Genomic DNA, 22,113 nt, shown 5'->3' with positions numbered 1-22,113 from the left:
GGGGGGGGGGGGGGGGGGGGGGGGGGGGGGGGGGGGGGGGGGGGGGGGGGGGGGGGGGGGGGGGGGGGGGGGGGGGGGGGGGGGGGGGGGGGGCAGAGGGGAACAGAACAGCTCCTTCGAGAAGTCAACGTCCGAAGATTACGGCAATGACATTCACTTTTTCTCACCAACTTCTGCGATCATTTTTTTTCCGCATCTCGGATTCATCATCTTCTCAAGAATGCTATTGGGGATGGAAGTTTTTGGAACGAAAAATGTGATGAAAAATACCCCTCGATTTCGTCTTTTAATTATCAAAATTTTCCAAAAAGTCAATAATAATAATAATAATAATAATAATAATAATAATAATAGTAATATTCTAATGGAAAAAAAAAATTTCCGTAAAATTTTTACTTGAAATACAAAAATTTGCAATGTAATATAATAATAAGTGTAATTTCTTCTTCTTTTATTGAGCAATATTTTTGTGAAATATTTCCATGAAATTATTTTGCATTATTAAAAAAAGTATTGAAAAAAAATTGAAATTAAGTAAATTGTGTAAAATAAATTGAATAAAAATAACAGTTTTTCAATATTCTGATGAAAATTTTAACGCATATTAAATTCAGGGGCAATTTTCAACAATTTTGGACGTCTTAAAAAAAAATCACACAATTTATCTACAACCGTCTAAACAATTTTCATTCCATCAAATTGCCAAGACGAATGAAAGTGGCAGTGCAATCCCTACATTTTTTATTTTCCATTTTCTTAAAATTCCAGCGATGGAACGCGAAGTGAGAATTCCATCACGTCTCATGAAAAACTGGCGGACGTGACGAGAAAAAAATCGGGAAATACCGTGCACCACCGGAAGACGATGGGCTGAGGGCCCTCAAAGGGACAGAAACAAGTTTTTCTTTTTTTTTTTTTTTTAAAGTGAACGAAAAGTGATTGAGACTGAGACAACGAGAGATGATGAGAATAGTTTACTGTGATTCAGTGTGCGTGATTGTTGTTGATATTAAAAACGAGGGGGGGGACACGAATTTTGGGATAACGACGTTGTAAAATGGATGTTTTTAAAATCGATCAGTCGCTGACGGCTGGACTAGGTAGCGCACCGGCGCCAGACACTCTAACGCCGGATGTGTCATTTGATGCCGGAAGTGAGTTCAATCTCAGTTTCTTCGATGGTCCTGAGGATAGTACACAGGGTTTCAGTGATCCTGGTTCAGTTGGTAGTGCTAGTGCATCACCACCGCCTGGTACACCAGGAAGTTTAACCGTTACACCGTCCAATGCCAATTTGCCGATTGTACAGGTGCCCTCTGGTATCGTCATTAAGCAAGGTTCGTTTGTTTTTTTAATTTTTTTCATTCGCTATCCCGAAGGTTTTTTTTTTTGTGAAGGAACAAAGAAGAGATGGCCAATTTCCCGAAGAAAAAAATGGGGCAATCTTATTGTTTTCTATACCTCAGCCTTATCTAAATTATTTAAAATCAGTTGCAGAAACAAAATCATGTTGTGTGACGCTTCAAGTCATTGAAATCATTTTTTTTTATTTAAAGATATCAAAGTATCTTTCACAGTTTGGTACAGGCCATTTTCAATCATCAAGTTTGTCAACCAAATAAAAATAAAAAATTAATAAATATTCAGCACTATTGAAATGGCATTTTGCCGAGGATTATTATTGTTTTTAAACATTGGTTGTTTATAAATGAATTATTGATATTCTGAATATGAATAAATTTGTTACGATTCCGAACAAATGATTTTTACTGTGGAAAATTGATTGTTTATATTTTCTATAAATTATTAATAGAAAATGCTCGTAATTTTCAAAATTGCCTTTCCAAATTATTTCAATATCGACATTGAAAATCAGACCTGCAAAGTAAATAACAAAATCATTGTAAAATGCTCGACAAAAAAAGTAGCAAAACATTTCACTGGAGAAAAAAATTGGTCAAGTGCTTTCCTTAATCCTCAGAAAATCATTTCTCTCCACTCAATAATTTGAATCACGTAAAATCTACTTCATCTCACTGACGTCTCCATATCTCGAGGAGTAACGAGGTGATAACGAGCGTCCCACGAAAAAAAAAATCCAAATTGACTCGGAAATTAATTCAACTCTCGGGTGTACATTACACGGGAATTCGTTAATAAAAGAGCCCCCGAGTGAAAGGGACTCATTCCCCTTGATGCTGGCTCTCCCCATTCCACCGACTCCGAAATATAATCCATTTGAGAGGCTCGTTTTTCGGCTCTCATTCGCATTACATGTATAAATACAGGATGAATGTTACCCGGAGTCACTCCCCAGGAATGAAATCGTAAAATTAATTATCCGACGATTAATTAACTACCGGAGATAACAGATCCGGTATACTTTGTGATGTTTGAATAAACGACGAGTCTCCTGCCGCCGCGGCTCCTCCATTCGCGGTAATATTGGCGTTTTCCATTTTCCCGGCTCTTTATTCTAGAGTCGTATGGGGATTTTCATGCACAGTCCAATTGTCCGGAGATACTATTTATTTACATCGTTTAAACGTTACGAAACTGTCGAGGGATCGATCTAAAATGTCAGCACTCGGCAAGACAATGCATCAGTTCGGGGGAAATCGTAAGGGTCAATCGGGAATTTCAATTTCATGATTCCATTAATTTCAAGTAACTTAATTGGTTTCTAAAAATTTCGGTGAAACTTCAAAAATGATTTCAAAAGGTTTCAAATCAATTTGAGTCAGCTGATGCCGTCGAAGAATGACGTAATTTCAATAATTAAAAAAAAATTCACTTCAATGACTTCACGCGTCACACAACATGATTTTGTGACTGCAACTGACTTCAAATATTTCAATCAAGTGGGGGGAAATTGTGTAGGTCAACTACGGATGAAACCCATATGATTTGACCCACAATTTTTAACATCGCGATTTCGTGACTCCATTGACTTCAACTGATTTAATTGGTTTAAAAAAATTTCGGTGACTTCAAAACTGATTTCAAAGGGCTTGAGTCACCTGATTCCATCGATCACTCCGGGATTGAGTGACTCCATGACTTCAAAGTGAAGTCAGATTTCACGTGATTACAGCATCATTTCAATGATTTGAAAATAAAAATTCACGTCAATGATTTCATGCGTCACACAACATGATTTTGTGACTACAGCTGACTTTAAATATTTCAATTATTTTGAGGAAGATCGTGTGGGTCAAATACGGATGAAACCCATACGATTTGACCCACAATCTTTAACATCGCGATTGCGTGATTCCATTGACTTCAACTGACTTAATTGGTTTCCAAAACCTTCAAAAGTGAATTCAAAGGGTTTGAGTCACCTGATTTCATCGATCGCGGTTAATTCAATCATTTCAACTGAAACTGCAACTGACTTCAGATGATTCCATTAATCCTGAGGGTCAAACACCTTCTTAGAACCGAGCAAATCCTCCAAGCTTACCTAAACCCTCATTCCCCCAATCGATAAAAATCTGATTTCAAATTCACAACTAGTCAAGGTCCCGATCACAACTCTCGTCTCGGTAAATTCCACCGATTTTTTGGGAAATCTACTGCGAATCCCACCAACCACACTCAACACCGAGTCAAAACAGAATAAATTATATACTACTCTCCCCTCATCTGTGTATGACACACGTACAAGACATTTTTCAGTGTCATGGTCACACGTGCGCAGCATCGAATCCCCGAAAGAAAGCCAATAGAGCTCGATATACTATTACACAATAATTTTTATCACACCGAAATAGTAATGGAGAGAGATATGACGGGCTTCGTCCGGTGGAATGAGAGGAGATGAAGTTTAAAATATCCAAACCGGTTCAAATCATTAAATTTACATCTTCTCATCCTCACATGTATTCAATCTGTGTACAAACCGGGATGATGGTAACGTATAGTTGCTGTGTGACTCATCCAGGTGCATTGCCCCAGCATCCAACCTCTGGGTGTCCAATTATCAATTCTTAATTCATAACTCAATACATCAATTCATGAAATTGACTAGAGAAAACTCTCCAGTTAATTTTTTTTTTTAACTGGGAATTAAACGAAAAAAGACGATCCGTTTTGTCCCAGTAGTTGTCGAGTTAGAGTTAATTAAAAAATCATTCATTTTCCAAAACTGAGTTTTTTTTTTCATTTTTTATTTTGGAAAATTGTAGGGGTTAAATTCTTGGAACTAAAAAAATTTATTCAATGGATTAAGTGTCTTCCCAAAAATGAAAATAAGTGATGAAGCGATTCATAAATTGATCTATTCGTGAAATTGACTAGACCAAAATTTCCAATTAATTTCATTTTTTTTAATTGAAAAAAAATGAAAACCCGCTTTGCCCAAGTAGTTGTCGAGTTACAGTTGAAAAATCCTTCATTTTCCAAAATTGAATTTTGCCATGATCTCCAGTAATACCGGGGCAAAATGGGTCGCTTTTTCCAATTTATTACTGATTTAATTTATTAAAATCACTTACGCCCTTTCATTTCCAAATGCCGTTGAATTGTTTTTTTATTTGGGATTTTTTTTTAATTTCGAAAAATCGCTCATTTTCCAAAATTGAATTTTTCCAGTATCTCCCGAAATACCGGGGCAAAACGGTTAGTTTTATCTAATTTATTATAATCACTTACGCCCTTTCATTTCCAAATACTTTTGACTTTATGATTAAATTTTATTTTGTAAAATTGTAAGGGTAGAATTCCCGGAGGCAAAAAATGTATTAAATGTATGAAATGTCTTCTCGGAAAATGAAATTATCGATCTCCCAGCCGATCATTATCAATAATAATAATTGCATTCATACCCCTCCCATTAGTTTCTTCTTTTCATCATATATTCTTGCCCCTCGGAGGTGCAATGAACTCGAGACTCAAGCAAGCCACGAGGGACTAGTGTATATAATGGTGTATTGGTGGCGATGCTACCAATACAAACCACCACAAACTTAGCATCACGAGTCACGAGCTGTACACACTGGACTCAAAGGAGGGCTCTTTCGTGTATGTAAACCGTGTAATGATTGTATCTCCATCCTTGTCGAGTACCGCGCCTCGTGGGTAACGTAAGTGGTCTATTGCATAAGTGTCGAATAATAAAATCAAGTTATCGGGTGGAAGTTGGGTGTAATGGTTGGCGGTATCGTCGAGGATTTTCAGGGAGGTATTTTCGTGGGTGAATTTTGGATAAGCGGTTTTTTATTTCGACGCGGATTGACGGAATGCCGGGCGATGCTGGAAGTCACGGGGTCACTTAATCTTGGGGCGGAGATCTCATGATCTATTCGATGTCGCCCTGATCTACTTGACCCACGCCACTTGTCCCTCACGATTCCCCCCAAATTACTGAAATCCTTTGAGGACAGTTGCTGTTACAAAATCATATTGTGTGGCGCTTGAAGTCATTGAAATCACGCTGTAATCACGTAAAATCTACTCAATTTTCAGATCAGGGATCACTTGAGTCAAATGAAGTCATTGAATTCAAACTCTGCAATCATTTTTGAAGTCATTGAAATTGTTTGAAACCTAGGAAAGTCGCGTAATAGGCTAGTCAGTTAAAGTCGCGTAATGGCGATGAGGCAAATATTATGGGTCAAATCATGTGGGTAAAATATCCTGGGCTAAATCGTGTGGGTCAAATCGTATGGGTCAAATATATTATGGATTAAAGGGAAAATGCGGAGTTCTCATGACTACAAAAACGAAATTGTGTGTGATATTTACTAAAACGCGATAAAAAGTCATCAGACAATAGTCGTCAACTCCCCTTTGCAATGTACCTACACAAAATCATCGTTTTGAAAGTTCCTAGGGGTAGCAAAAGCTATAATATATTGAGATATACTATGGGACGGGAATGTAAAAGGCCTTAAAGGCCGTACTATCTTACAATAAAATTATTAACATTATGGATAAAATCGGGTAGCTGAAATCGTATGGGTCAAATATCCAGGCTTCAACATTAAGGGTTAATCATGTGGGTCAAATATCCCGATTTAAACATTATGGATTAAAGGGCAAATGCGGAGTCCTCACGACTACAAAAACGAAATTGTGTGATATTTACTAAAATGCGATAAACAGTCATCAGACAATAGTCGTCAACTCCCCTTTGCAATGTACCTATACAAAATCATCGTTTTGAAAGTTCCCAGGGATAGCAAAAGCTATATTATATTGAGATATACTATGGGATGGGAATGTAAAAGGCCTTAAAGGCCGTACTATCTTGCAATAAAATTATTAACATTATGGATTAAATCGGGTGGCTGAAATCGTATGGGTCAAATATACTGGGTTAAACATTAAGGGTTAATCATGTGGGTCAACGTTCCCGATTTAATCATTATGGATTAAAGAGAAAATGCTGAGTCCTCACGACTACAAAAACGAAATTGTGTGATATTTACTAAAATGTGATAAACAGTCATCAGATAATAGTCGTCACCTCCCCGTTGCAATGTACCTATACAAAATCATCGTTTTGAAAGTTCCCAGGGGTAGCAAAAGCTATAATATATTGAGATATACTATGGGATGGGAATGTAAAAGGCCTTAAAGGCCGTACTATCTTGCAATAAAATTATTAACATTATGGATTTAATCGGGTGGCTGAAATCGTATGGGTCAAATATACTGGGTTAAACATTAAGGGTTAAATCATGTGGGTCAAATATCGTGGGTTAAACATGGATTAAATCGTGTGGCTGAAATCGTACGGGTCAAATATCGTGGGTTAAACACTACGGGTCACTCGATTTGACCCATACAATTTACCCCACGATACTTGACCCTCGCCGACCCCCCAAATTGATAAAATCAATGGTTTCTTCTCGAACAAAATCAAATGTTCCTCTCCTGCAGCGAACCCGCTCCATTGTCTACACCCAAGTCACATACGCACGTGCGTGGAATACCAATACAAACACCCAAGAACCCATTTATGTGTGAAAGCAAATGGGGGGAAGGCAGGCCTCGACCTTGCCTCCGTCGAACAGCTGGCCTGAGGGACGTCACTCATCGGGTCATTTTTAAAATCCCACTTCATCTGTTTCCTCCTTCGAGGCTCTCACACATTCTCGGCTCTCCAATACACTCCAATTGCAATTAAACTATAATTCAATGGAGCCGATTTCATTGGATTTATTTGGTCGGTAGCGTTGAGTAATGAGATTAGGTTGAGAACTTTCCTGCAGCACGAGTTCTCCACGAACTTCTCCACCAATGAATCCATGTCTTTTCCTTCCAGACTCGAGACATAAATCGCTAGGAGAGTAGACGGAGTGAAAGTGTGTGCGGGAGCAGGTCCACGAGACATTTTTCTCGATAAACATGAATTACTGGTGCTTGTTTAGACAAAAGTCGCGGCGATTTTTTCGCTAAAAATTTTTTTTTTGCGAAAAAAAAATTATTAATGACCGGGGAAAATAGATTTATCGCCGGTTTAATCGCAGTTAATATGCAAAACACGTGTCCGCGTGAGTATAAAATCGGAATGAGTGGAAGTGTATGAGGATTTAAGGTGAAAAGATGAGTTATGTAATGTTGAATAGGGCCGGGAGAAAATAGATGGAGATTTTTTTTTTCCTCTCATTCGCCATTGAGTCGTGCATACACAATCGAGATTGGTACTACTACAGTATCAGATGCATGTGGATGCAAAATATCTTTTCTCAAGCGCTCAACGATTGCGCGAACGCGGAAGAAGTCTGGGGTCTTAATGCCACTGCACGAGAAAACGCGTTTTCATACACGTAACACTGGGGATTGATGAAAAAACATGAGAGTTGCAGGAGGAAGATATTGCTAAAGGCTGGGAATATATTGATTACACGTGAGAGAAATTTATTGAATAAAAACTGCATTTCTTGGCTGATTTTTTTATCCATTTTTTAGATGCGAATATCTTGGAATCTGGAGGGGATAGCAGAATTTTTCTCAAAATGTTTCTTGTGGAGAATTTCAATGCCTACAGAAAATGTTCATACAAGAACTCCGCTATCTCTTTTAGATTTTGAGATTTTTATAAAAAACTAATGTTCAATTTCGCGGAAAAACGGTTTTCCATAATTTTTGTTTTACTTTTTGAATGCGAATATCTTGGAATCTAGTGGAGATAGCGGAATTTGTGTAAGAATGTTTTGTGTGGGGAATTTACAGAGCTACAAAAAAGTATTTCCCAAAAATTTCGCTATATCCCCCAGAATCAAAGATACGTCCAAAAAACTGATCTTCATTTTCGTGAAATTGGCAAAAATGATGATTTTCACTTTAAAAAAATCCCCGAGACAATGAATTGTAATAGAGACAAGGCTTGACAAGTTTTCCCTCGGGCTAGAAGCTTTAATTTTCAAAACCCCAGGATCAATACTCCAAAGTTAATTACGAAAGTGTCCCCCGATGCTTTTGAAGACGATCCCAGCCACGAGAACAGCATGAGGAAGTGAAGGACACAAGGTTTATCGTTTCTATAAAGAGAGTTTAATTACACCGGCTCGTTGGCGAATATAAACACACTTGGTCTCGCAAAACCATTGAGGATGCCTCTCGCCCCTCCACGAGGTCTGCCTTTTCAATGCGCGGTCCTTCAAGAATTTCGCTCTATATATAATTCCCCCGTTGAAAAGGGGTAGCAGTTGGATGACTGTTGGGATAACTAAACTAAACACTCGCGCGAACACTTTCGTGTGGACGGAGAGGACTCCGATGAGAGAGAATGAGTGACGGAGGAAAGGGGAATGCGACGCTGGAGGGACTAAAATTAGATCGTCTAATATTGCAATGCGGAACACAAGTTTATTCTCGGGTATGGGGCGAGGGACCCCTCACTGGGTTAACGCAGCCTTTTTTTGCAGGATTTTTTTAATGGAATGGAGATACCTTGGGACGGGTCAGGAATTCCGGTGAATTCAAGCGTTGGATGACTGCAGTTGATGATTATGACTGACTCAAATGATTTCGCTGGTGCAACTGACTTGATGGGATTTCATTAAGAGGCGGTGGGAGAAAAAAAACGGCCAAATAATCAGGAATTCTCAGTGAAAAGGGGATGGAAAAATATGGAGGATAGCTTGGTAAATTTGTTCATTTCCCAGGAAATGGATAGAATGAGTTGAAGGGGATTTGGGGAGGATAAATAATTTTAATGAACGTTCAAAAATGCGAGGTGGTAGACAGGTGGGCGCCGCCATCTTGCTTGGATACCCCCTCCCCCTGGCGGAAGGGGCGTTAAACATGGCGGCGCCTCCACCTCGTATTTTCAAATATCTTTCAAATTATAGTTCCTCTTCAGATAAGTCTCAACTCGCTTCATCCGGTTTTTGTGAAGTGAACGAGTTTTTTAGAGTATTCCCCCGCTTTTCAGTTTTTTTTCCGCTCCCCAGGCCTCTCAATTTGGGGAGAATTGTGAGGGTCAAATCGGCTAGTTAAATAACGTCTATTGACAAAGCCCAAATGATCCGCAATCGGGACATCATCGTGATTTCTCACGAGTCGAATCAGCTTTCCACTCTCCCCGATGGTAACGAGCATTCGTCGTGATGTGCCGGCTCTCGCCGACAAAGAACAATCTTTAGTTTTATTTTAATTCTTCCAGAGAGAGAGAGAGGTTTTTATTATTTTTCGTTGGGCTCTCTCTCCCGATGTGCAAGACAGTTCAGGAAAGTGGCTGAGGGAACAGGCTTCCACCATCGGCGCTCTTTGTTCGCAAAGCATGAGACGTTTGCTTGTCTTATGGGTTGAGATACACGGGGATTACGTACACATTGCATATGGGTGTGGCGTACAGAATGGGGGGAGTAACTAGAGGTGAAGTGATTTCAGGACTTTAAATCGATTTTAAAATTTTTTATGCGTCTTCGGGATTAAAATCAACCGGTGGGAAAACACTCGGAGGTGAGGGAACAGTCAGTGCATATTCTATTCATTTTTGTCATTGAAATGCTAATAATAATTCAATTTTTTAATATATAATTTTTTTTTATTTTTAAAGCCAAAATTACGATTTTAAACGGCGTAAAGAGCAAGTGAACTCTACATTTTTCTGAACATCAAATTATCTCACCAATGAGTCGAGATAAAAAAAAATGCTACAAGACATTTTTCACCGGAAATTTTCCAATCTACAAAAAAGTTCTTCACACATTAATCCCTTAAACCCCTGGTTTTCGAGATATCCTCAAAAAACTGAGGACAAAAATTCATAAAAATCAATTTCATGATAATTTATTATCTCTTCGTAAACGATTTAATGCCGAAATAATGAAAAACATTTTTTTTTTTGAAAATCAATTCTTTATGAGAAGTGTCGGCTATCCACTCATTACCTCACTGACCCCCTCTGAAACCCAATATTGACATTGAGATTTCTCAAAACAGATATTCCAGAATGGAATTTTTCACATTGATGTTTACGTATGGAGGACCTGCTGGGCGATTTACTCGAGCATTCACCTTCGATTTCCCGTTATTCACGCACCCGTGCTTGTTCATCCTACGTATAACACTCGTTTCTATCCCCCCCCCCTTCGCTGCCCTCCCCTCCCCCGTCCCAATAGCTGATATTTTTTAGTCTATTTTGTATTAAACGAAGAAAAACAGAGACTTTATTAGTCACAACCGGAGGAGATGGTATCGTCAGATTGAGACCCGGGTGTTGTAAAAAAAATCACGTGGACATGGTGGAAAAAAAATGGCATCCCATGCTCGGCGAACCTCATCGGTGTAACTCATTGTTCAAACTCTTCGCTTCTTTTCTGTTTTCCGGTTTTCCGTTAACGAGAATAATTGCTCCCGGCGCTCGCGGCTTAGGGTCGTTGCACCAAAGTAAAACTAGCAAGCCGACTCGTGAGCGAGCCGTCCAGGTATATAATCGAACGTGGGATCTCCATGCGGTTCATTCTCTTTCTTCAGTGTGTACGTGTGCTGAGAGAAATTTTCAGGTTTTTCCATTGGATTGTGAGGATTTTTCACTGCTTGCGGTGTTTTTATGGTGTCATTGTTGGCGAGGGGATGATGAATTTGTGGAGGAGGGATTTTTAAGAGGCTTCAGGAGTGGAGACAGCGCGGAAATGCGGGGAAAACTTTGAGGGCATCAGTTCTCAGACAAAAGAGGCTGGAAATATTGGGGATGGCTTGAAAAATTTGTTCATTTTGCAGGAAACAGAGGACTTGGGTTGATGGTGATCTGGAGAGGATGAATAATTTTGATAAATGTTTAAAAGTGCGAGGTGGCGGCGCCGCCATCTTAGAAGCAACTTCTGGGGGGGGGTATCCAAGCAAAATGGCGGCATCCACAGCTGGCAACCACCTCGTGTTTTTGAACATTTCTTGAAATTATTTATCTTCTGCATATCGTGATCAACTCGCTTCATCCGGTTCCTAGAAAGTGAACAAAATTTTCAAGCTATACTTGACATTTTTTCATCCCATTTCAGCAGTTTTTCCTCTACTCCGGACGCCTCTCCAAGGGAATCCCCGCCGTTTTTCGATTCTTTCTTTTGACGCAAAAAGCTCGAGAGTAAAAAATTCACAAAAATTTGTATTCCTACTCTCAAATGTATTGAACATATTGACAATTTTTTTCGCACAGATTTGCATCCCGCGCAAATCCCCGTATAGTGACGTCACTGGATTTCAAAGCGTGTGAAATCTTCAACTCCCAACAATTTACTAGTTAACAAGTGATATTTCTCATGTTTATGAATGAAACCATCGTTATTTGTGGCCGAAAGTTGACATGAAAAAATTGAAAAAAAAACCATCCGAGTTCCCATTGACCCGCACATGTCATCGAGAGACAATTCCACAAAGAAAATTCGCAGATACAAGGGATGAAATTACCCACTCCATAAAAGAAAAATACATTGCACAATTTGCATAATCAGAAATTGTGTAACTGTCGATAATAGGTTAAGCCTGGGCTAGGCGTGGGTGGGGGAGGGGGGGNGGGGGGGGGGGGGGGGGGGGGGGGGGGTAAAAGAAAGGCAATTGCACGAATAAAGCCGAGAGAGATAACAGCAGATAGGAAAAGACCGAAGAGGACGTGTTTTCACTCAACGAAATGGATTACGGAGTTGAAAGGTTGCGAGCGCGATGGGGGGGAATAAATTGCCGTGAGTTTGCGCGAATAGAAAACCATACACTGACAAGATACCAGCGAGCAGATACGGGAGAGAAAGGGAAAAAGAGAGTCAGCTTCATTTATCGTTGTTGCTCTTTTTTCACGTTTACCTGTTCCTTTTTTTAATTCGGTTTGTTTCTAAGTGGGCGAACACATAAAGGTTATAACGCGAGAGGTTTTTCCGGTATCGATAAAATTGGTTATCGATTCTGTGATATTATAAATGTGAAAAACGAGCGATGATTATAAATAAATTTTTATATAATATCGTTTTTTTTTCAAAGAATGTCAAAAGACTTTTTGATACGATTTTTCCGGGATTAAGGAATTTATTTGAAGTCAGAGAACTCAAGACAAATTCTTGGCCTGTAGATTTATTTTTATTATTGTAAAATAGAGTGAAATGATAATGAATTCAGTCGCGAAGCGGCAAAATGAAAGAATGAATTAAATTTTCATTATTTCATAAAAAAATGAAAGTCAGAGGCTTTTGGAGAAGGATGTCAGCAGATATTTTGACCCTCACGATCGATCCCCACCCTCAAATCAATGAAATCATCTGAAGTCAGTGGCAGTGAGAATTGAAATTAATTTTTTTTTCAGTGTACTTCACAGAGAGAAATATTCAGTAAAAATTACGGATCAATTCACGTAATTCGCAATCCCTCCTGAAATATTCAATAAAAATTACCAGAAAAAAGACGTAAAAATTACGTTTCGAAACGTAATCTGGGAGCGAAGTAAAATTCAATAAAAAGTGTCAATCGTCACGTAAATTCTACATAAGAAAATTTTTTTTTTGTTTGTAATTTTCTTGCAATAAATTCCGTTAAAAATTAAAAATTACATTAATTCTACGATCTGCTCCGTAAAAATTACTCATCCGTCCGACGCCTCACGGCTGGCCATGAGTCACCGTGAGGGAGAGATTTTAACAAAACGTTCCGTAATTTTTTCAGAATTTTTCGTAAAAATTCTTAAACATTCAAGAATTTTCATGTTCTGAGGCATAATAAGTCTTGAAGTTTCTGTTAGATTTTACAACTCCCAGAAAAATTACGTGACTTCGTATTTTTTCGGTGACAGACCCGAAAATTTACTGAACGTTTCAGATTTATTCTCTTATATTCCTATAGAAATTCACTGAAAACGATTCTCGCTTGCGGATTACGTGAAATGTTCCGTAATTTTTCTTGAATATTTCTCTCCGTGTAGTGGGAATTGCTCGATAATTTTGAAGCTCTCGTGGTATTAGGGAAGAGTGGGGTAAAATGGACACTTTAGACTTTTGTTTTAATTACTCATAACTCAGAAACAAATTTATCAATTCAGCTCAGTTTAGGCTCATCACAAAGGGAAAGAATTGTTCTTTGCAATGAAAAAAAAATTATTAAATTTTATCAACATTTCAACCCGTCATTAACATTTTAAAAAAAGTCAAAAGTGTCCATTTTACCCCAACCTCCCCTACTCGTAATTTTTATTGAATCTTTCTCTCCGTGTTCATTCACAAGTCACTCTACCCTTTAATCCATCAAAAAACCCTTTTTTGAAGCTGTCCAGCTCGCTCCCCAGCACTTCCGTGTTTCAGTTACACAACACCTGTTCCATGTGTCTCACTAACCCCCCCCCCCNTTCCATGTGTCTCACTAATCCCCCCCCCCTCGATGACTCATCCAGCGTCTTAGATCCTAAAATCCCCCGCCCCAGAGCTCAATTAAGAGTGAACCACACCACTTAACATTTGATAATGCACAATTTATTACTCCCCCCCGGGGCCTGTGGCACATGTATCGCTTGTGATTGCACAATGCACTCGTGTGCATGGACACGTATAAAAAGGATAGGAGATCGGTGGGACTTTCGTATTGGGGAGATCGGCCGTAGAAAGTGCATTGAGAAAGCGACCGGGCGAATAAATGCAACGATAAATTATCGTCTACGGATTGCCTCCACTCATGGCTGTTTCCTCGGTGCATTATAGTTGTCTAGTAGTTTCTCAAAAAAATATCAACTTTCGCGAGATATGTTATTCTACATTTCAAGAATTATATTTATGGACGAAAATAAATTGTTGTCTGACTGTTAAGTATTTTGGAGAGTCAAAAATATTAGTCACTATAATTTAATAATAATAATAATAATAATAATAATAATAATAATAATAATAATAGCAAAATTATGAAAAGTTCATGAAATCATTGCCTCGTTAAGGGGAGTCTACTATGAGTATGAGACGAATAATTAGTGCAAACAAAATTTTTTTTTATTTTTCATTTTTCATTTTTATTTTTTATTGTTCATTTGCCCGAAAACGCTTAAAATGCTAAAAAACAGTCCAGGGCCTACAATTTTTGATCTACAAAAGATTTTTTTTTTTCAAAATTTTCGGAAGAATGTGTGGAACAATAATTACTAGCCATTTTTTCGGAATTCGACTCCTCTACAGCTGATTTCGGTTTTTTTCATATAAAAAAATTCACAATTTGTGTAAAAAAATACGAAAAAAGCAAATTTAGCCATGTAAGAGGCGAATTAAAAAAAACTAGCTCGTAATTGTTATTCCACATATTTTTCCGAAAAAAAAAAAATCCTTCGGAGCTCAAAAATTGGAGGCCCTGGACTGTTTTTGGCATTTTAAGCGTTTTCCGGAAAACGAACAATAAAAAAAAAATTTTTGCACCAATTATTCGTTTTTAGATCTACATAATCGATCTTCAACGTATGAAAAGTCTCACTCTAATAACCCACGACTTTAAAAACTTATAGTAGTCTCCCCTTGAGATAATTTGTTTCATTTGTATAATCAGGAAATTATTGGAGGAAATTTTACGAAATTAATACTGCGATGGAAATCATATATTATTTTATAATTGGAAATTTTCCTTGGTATAATTTTTCCGTAAAAAAACTTTATAATTATTTTTTTTTAGCAAAAAATAATAATAGTAAAATTATGAAAAGTTTATGAGATCACTACTGGAATGTAAATAAATAATAAATAATGTTAAATGTCCATTATTATAAAATAAAATGGAATAATAATGAATTTTACTCACAACTTTTCCGTTAAAAAAACCGACAGAAATTTTAATTACTCATATTATCACAAAAGTGTCAGGATTTATTTCTGAATATGAAGCTCAGAAATATTCATCGTGTCCATCATAAGGTGACGTCAGTAAATACATGAGAGCATCCATTTTCGTATCGCTTTCAATATCCAACGAAACGAATAGAGCACAATAGAGCAGTGTATGACAGTCTATTTCTGCTCCCATCATTGGTTTATCTATTTTATTTATGTCAAGGTATTGTATATCATCTTAGGGTGGAGTAAAGTGTTTGGATGCATTACCTGACAAATATCTTTTGCTGGAGAATAGAGGGAGCATGAACAAGGAAACGAGAGTTTGAAAAAAAGGGGGGCGGGAGTATCGATGTTGGAGGAATGGGAATACAATGGCTCCCTGTAATAATGCTCATTCATGCAATCGAGTCTCGGAGCCCTCGAGTGAGCGGCAATCATAATTGCCTCATTTTCCACTGGTGTAGAGCAGCCGAATAGAAGGCCGGTGCATATATACGCAGATGTAATTATTGTGGAGCAACAAAGGGAGCTCGCGGGGTAATTGTCGCCAGCCACCCTGACGCCGCCCTCAACAGTTGCGTCTGTGGGCGGGGAAAAATATTAATTAGGGGGTTTAATATTTCGATTGAAAGGAGACGGTGGTGGGTAATTGAGCGGAGAATTCAGAATTCGGGAGATACTTCTCGTTAGTTTAAATTATCTCGCGGGTTTGCGGGTTTAGGGGAAAATGTGCCGCGAAGTTTTTGGAGATTATGAAATTTCTAATAAAAATGGTGTGTGACTTTTTTCTGTCAAACCTCTCATTATCGAGATAATTGCATACTTGGAAAAAATGGATTTTTGGGATTCGAAAAATCGTCGCCAGCCACCCTGACGCCGCCCTCAACAGTTGCGTCTGTGGGCGGGGAAAAATATTAATTAGGGGGTTTAATATTTCGATTGAAAGGAGACGGTGGTGGGTAATTGAGCGGAGAATTCAGAATTCGGGAGATACTTCTCGTTAGTTTAAATTATCTCGCGGGTTTGCGGGTTTAGGGGAAAATGTGCCGCGAAGTTTTTGGAGATTATGAAATTTCTAATAAAAATGGTATGTGATTTTTTACTGTCAAACCTCTCATTATCGAGACAATTGGATACTTGGAAAAAATGGATTTTTGGGATTAAGAAAAATTCAATTTAATGTTTTCAGTTTTTTGAAGATATCTCGAAAACGAGTGGATTTGGAAAAAATCTTTGGCAAACTTTTTGCAGCTTATGAAACTTGCAACAAAAAAGTTGTTTGACATTTTGCTCGGAAACCCCTGGTTATTGAGATAATTGGCCTCTTAACAAGAGATAAATCCCCATTGTTCCCCCGAAAATAGTTGATTCTCCAAAAAAATCTCCAGAAACTTTTTCCACAGCTCATTAAATTCTCAGCAAAAAATATTCCCTGCCATTATCCCCTAAAACCCACATCACCAATATAATTAAATATTCNGTGACTTTTTACTGTCAAACCTCTCATTATCGAGATAATTGGATACTTGGAAAAAATGGATTTTTGGGATTAAGAAAAATTCAATTTAATGTTTTCAGTTTTTTGAAGATATCTCGAAAACGAGTGGATTTGGAAAAAATCTTTGGCAAACTTTTTGCAGCTTATGAAACTTGCAACAAAAAAGTTGTTTGACATTTTGCTCGGAAACCCCTGGTTATTGAGATAATTGGCCTCTTAACAAGAGATAAATCCCCATTGTTCCCCCGAAAATAGTTGATTCTCCAAAAAAATCTCCAGAAACTTTTTCCACAGCTCATTAAATTCTCAGCAAAAAATATTCCCTGCCATTATCCCCTAAAACCCACATCACCAATATAATTAAATATTCAACGACACGTGAAATATTGAATTGTTCCCCCGACGTATTTCCAATATCATTATTTCCCACCGCAAGTACTCTCATTGTTTTATTGATCCGTAATTAACGAAATTAATCAGGATGTAGAAGGATAAATGGCGAATAGGAAGGGTATCATTGATCTGTTTTGAATTTCTGATTGGATAACCAGGAGAAAACGGGTCATTAATTTGAAAACGAGCTCGCGGGGCGGAGAAAGGGTGGAGGGGGATTAATTGAAGGACGAAAATGACGAGACGAGGTGGGTTTGCCGCGCTCCCGGCGCCACTGAGGGAAGTGTAGAGAATACGTGTATTGTATACAGGACTTTCCATGACCCAGTTTTCGTGCATAGCATGGGGGTGAATTCGGTAGGAAGTAATTTCCGAGAAAATTTTGTCGTCAGTTCCGCTTGATTCGGAATAGAGTATTTTGAACTCGTGGGGCAAAACGGTTTATTATTTTAGTGGTTCAGGATAATAGTGATGAATATTGGTTGACATTTATAAGGAGTATAAAATCAATGGTAGATGCGGTAACTCCCAATGGATCGAATGGTTGAAGAGCAGACTGGTAATCCGAAGGTTGCGGGTTCAAATCCCTCCGGTGGACGATTTTTTTTTTACGTCTCTGTAACGCATTGATGTTATTGAATAGATAAATGGAGTGTCTATCGAGTTTATAATAGTTTATATACTGGCAATAAATTTTTTATTTTTTATAATCAACTCTACTTTTACTATCTCATAATTTACTTTTTACTTTTTCCTTCATTTTATTATTTCTGCCAATTATGGGAAGCCCATGAATCATCAATTAAATGGTATATCGTCGAAATTCGTAAGAATGATAAAATCAATGGTAAATGTGGTAACTCCCACTAGCGCAAGTGGCTAAACAGTGGACTGGTTATCCGAAGGTTGCGGGTTCAAGTCCCCCCCAAACCTATCACTTCCTTCCGAGTAAAAGGTCCCATATTGTTGGCATTTTGTCGAAAAAACTTTTTCGTCGCTTTCTTTCCGTCAAAAATAAGAGGAAATCACCCGTAACCCCCACAATATCCACAATTCAATACCAAATCCCCATTCAAGACTCGACTGAAATCCAAACGAACTCATTTGAACCCTCCGCTGATCCCATAAAAATCTTATCTCGCTCTGAAAAATATCTCACGAAATGCACATATCCGCTATATTCCCCGCGTGCAGCTGAAAGATTCCATACGCACTGCCAAGTCTAGGAATCCTGTCGGACTAACGGCGAGTTTTTTCCCTCGTCTGTCGGACGTTCAATGCACCGAGACGCGCCCGCCACTCCACTCCCTCTCCCATTTTCCCCCCCTATTATGTAAACACATGAAATCGCAATTCTAACGATATTTTCCATAAATTTCCTCTCCTCTCTTTCGGGTTTATTTTATTCATGCTGAGTGCAGTGTGCGACTCCCCTTATGACTGAATTAGGAGTCTCCAAATGGAGGTACAAAACGGGTAGATGTATGAACGGTACAATTGGCCGTGGAAAATGCATGAGAATTGAAAGATATGCCTCTTTATTTGCCCGAGAAACACTCCGGCGATGGTTTTTTCTTCTTCCTCTCCTCGGGATTTTTCACGTTTTTACCACTGTCTCTGGGCTTGTAACGGTGATGGACGGCTTGCCGTTACGACTAGACGATCCTACGTTTTTCGACGAGACTATCCTCCAAAGGAAACACCGACGGGATATGTCATTCCCGCAATACGACAAACCACTGGAAATATAAATACCGCTATATGTCGGGATGTGTCGATGCATTGGCTTTTTTTCCTTCGAAATCTGTGACTGAATCTCTTCATCGTGCGGCGAAAACAGCCGTCTCTCCGGGATCTTCAAATGAGATTTAGGATTGATAGTTTCGTCTTGAGTCTTATTTTGAGATTAAAATCTAATTTTTGGGAAATTGAGACATTTTTGTTTGAAGATTATTTTATTTTATTGTAAGTATCTTTTACACTGAGAGAACAACAAACACGTCAATTCTTGGTTGGGCCAAGTCGCTAGTTGAAAATTGCCAAAAAGAATTTGTTTGATTCGAATTTGAAAGTCTCAAACGTGAATAATTGCTCTGCTTTCGATAGCAACGGAATATTTGGCTCAAGAGGCCGATAATTCACACCAGACGGTGCCTTTTCAGGATGAAAATATCTCATACAGAGGAAAATTTATCAACAAATATTTTATCCCCAAGTTACAAGATTGCTATCATATCATTATTATTGTTTCATTTAAGGGTTCATTTGTTGTCTGTGATTATTAGACAGCCGAAACGAACAACCACTATCTCTTGTTTCGCATAAAACAAAGATTTTTCGGGAGCAAAATACGCATGGGAGTATCGAATAACGAAGGAGTAGTGCTAGAAATGACATTTCTTGCGTGTACAGAGAATGCAATTTTTTTTCAACTACTAAATCTATTTTTGCGACAATAATTTTTCATTCTGACGCACTCTCTCCATATTTAGCACAGAAAAAACTTTTTGGATAATTTTCAAAAAACCATTTTCTTGGCACAAGTAAGACTTGTTTGAGAACTTTGTCGTTTCAATCATTTTCAATCATCAAATTTGTCAATTAAATTGTGTGAGAAAAATTTTCACAGAATTATTGTTTTGTTAAACATTCATTCTTTGTAAGTGAATAATTGAAATTGTTTAAACTTTTGGAAACCTTGTTTTATGCATGGAATCGATGAACAAATTCGTGACGATTCCGAACAAATGATTTCTATGTTAGAAAATTATTTATAAATTATTCATACAAAATGGCCGTAATTTTAAAAAATTGCAGTTTTTTAATTACTTCATCAATCTTCAGGTTTCTACTTTTCTTCAAGATTTTTTCAATGTTTTCTAGCAGTGGCCGGAATTGTTTTCCTCATTGAGCAATTCCTGAAAATATTTTCCAGGGAATTTTCACTTGATTTTTTTTCTTTGGAAACATTTACTGGGTATTTTTTTCCGGGGGATTATTCGCAGAATGAAAAATTCGGGAACTGTTTTTTGAAAAATGTTGGGTGAACTTTCCTCATGGAAAGATGGAAAAGTTTTCATCTCATCGTTTTAGAGCGAAAGGAAAATGAAATTAAAAAATGTCAAGGGTGGTAATAAGATATTAATAAATTCTCCGTTTATGTTACAGAGCAACATTACGCAGCAGCAGACTCCAACAGTTCGACTCCAGCCAAGAGTTTTGTACCTTGTAAGGTGTGCGGTGACAAGGCGAGCGGTTTTCATTACGGTGTTACCAGCTGTGAGGGCTGCAAGGTCAGTTATTTCATTAACAAACAAGGGAAAATACATGCTCTAAACACTATTAAAACAAACCACTTCATCATGCATACACCTTACCGCGACTATTCTATCATCATTATTATTCGAAAAAGAAAAATGAATAAGTAATGGGGTTTTTATTGTTGGTAGTCGGGGAATCGCGAGACCCGGAAGCCCTTATACAAAGTTAACTGTAAACTGAGGTTTTTAGCTTCTCCCCTCTCACTCCTACCTCTCCCTCTCTCGCTTCATAATACCATCTCGAGTCCTTTTTTATCGCTTAGAGCACGGAATGAATGAAAAAATACTCGTGGAATGAGAAATTATTTTCGCAATTGAGAATTATTGAATTCAAAATTTTATTCTTTATTTTTTTTTTCTCATCGAAGATAAACTTTTATCAAGAGTAAAAATAACATGTTCACTTTTTTTATGACAAACACGAAACGGATGGATAAAAAATATTCCTGGAATGAAACAATATTTTCATCACGCTGTGCGAAACGGTGAAACGGTTTAAGTCGACTCATCTCCCAGTTGAGTTTTTGAGGAATACTTCATAATCTAAGGGAGATAGCGAAATTTTCGTAATCACATTTGTTGTAGCACTCAATCGGCCCTACAAAAAAGGTTATAACAAAAATTTTGATATCCCCCTTAGATTCCGAGATATTCATTGAAAACTGGTCAATAGTCAAAGTTAACTTGTGCCGTTTCCAAGACATATCCGAAAAAAAAAAAAAAACCAACAGTTTTTCACCGAAATTTCAAAATTTCATTTTGAAAACAAATTTCAAAGACATGTTGTGAATGAAAAATAAAATGAAAAATCCATCTCTCGAAAAATTATTTTATCGAGCCTGACTCAATACCCATTCTTCTACTGGCAATGTACAAAGTGAAAAGAGACAGAGTGGTAGCTGCGTTTTACCGCCACACGGCTCGATCGATCGAACGACACACGCTAGAAGGGAAAATAGTGGGGGGAGGAGGTGCTTTCGAGCTTCAACGGTGAATACTTTCGTGTTGCGGGAGAATAATCGGTCTCGGTCGAGGTCGTACAAGAGTGTGTCCTTTGCGTGAAATATTACTATTTTTTTCCATTATTTTCCGTCTGAAAATAGACGAAATGCACAATTATTATTTTGATTTTTTTTCCTGAAGGAAATCACTTCGTCCTTCGGGGGGAGGGCGGGGGGGGGGGTGTACTGGGATTGAGTGAATGATTAAGGGGAATAACTGAATCATGAGTAATTGATTAAAAATAATTTTCTTTGTGTTGATAATGCACCGCGTAGCCTTGAACTACAAGATATTTGAATTCGTGTAGTGGAAATATATGTTTACGTGGAGCTGCGGATGACAAAGGTCTCCGGAAAGATTTCTCTCTCATATATATTTTTTTTATAATGTTCAGTAATGCCAGGGCAGCCTCACAGCGGAGGTATAAAGGAACGCGGAGGGAATGCTATTGTCCCTGGTGCGTTGTAGCCCGCTGACATTATTCTGTGGTGAAAAATTTGTCCCCTCGTATATCCCGGACAAATTAATCATAATGCTGTGGTTATTAAACAAGGGGAAGAACACGTGAGGGATTTTCAGAAAAATGTTCAGTCTTTTCTCTTGGATTTTTCCCGAGTTTTACGGCGAGAATGATGGAAAAAAGTTTGCGGCTGGAGGGGGGGGG

At 38.0% G+C, this 22,113-nt stretch overlaps 1 protein-coding gene across 1 annotated transcript in view; it reads left to right on the top strand.

Annotated features, from left to right (window-relative positions):
* The window catches only part of LOC107041312 (ecdysone-induced protein 78C), a 45,290-nt gene that overhangs the window by 15,222 nt on the left and 7,955 nt on the right, over positions 1 to 22,113 (top strand). The window contains exon 3 of the mRNA XM_015261803.1: positions 20,296 to 20,420. Within this exon, the coding sequence (XP_015117289.1) occupies positions 20,296 to 20,420 (125 nt within the window). The remainder of the gene's footprint in view (positions 1 to 20,295; positions 20,421 to 22,113) is intronic.

This window comes from Diachasma alloeum, unplaced genomic scaffold (assembly GCF_001412515.2).
Source record: "Diachasma alloeum isolate Michigan unplaced genomic scaffold, Dall2.0 Dall_scaffold_00362, whole genome shotgun sequence".
NCBI classification, from domain to species: domain Eukaryota; kingdom Metazoa; phylum Arthropoda; class Insecta; order Hymenoptera; family Braconidae; genus Diachasma; species Diachasma alloeum.
Note: the sequence above shows the minus strand (reverse complement) of the source record. Positions and strands in the feature narration are given on the sequence as shown.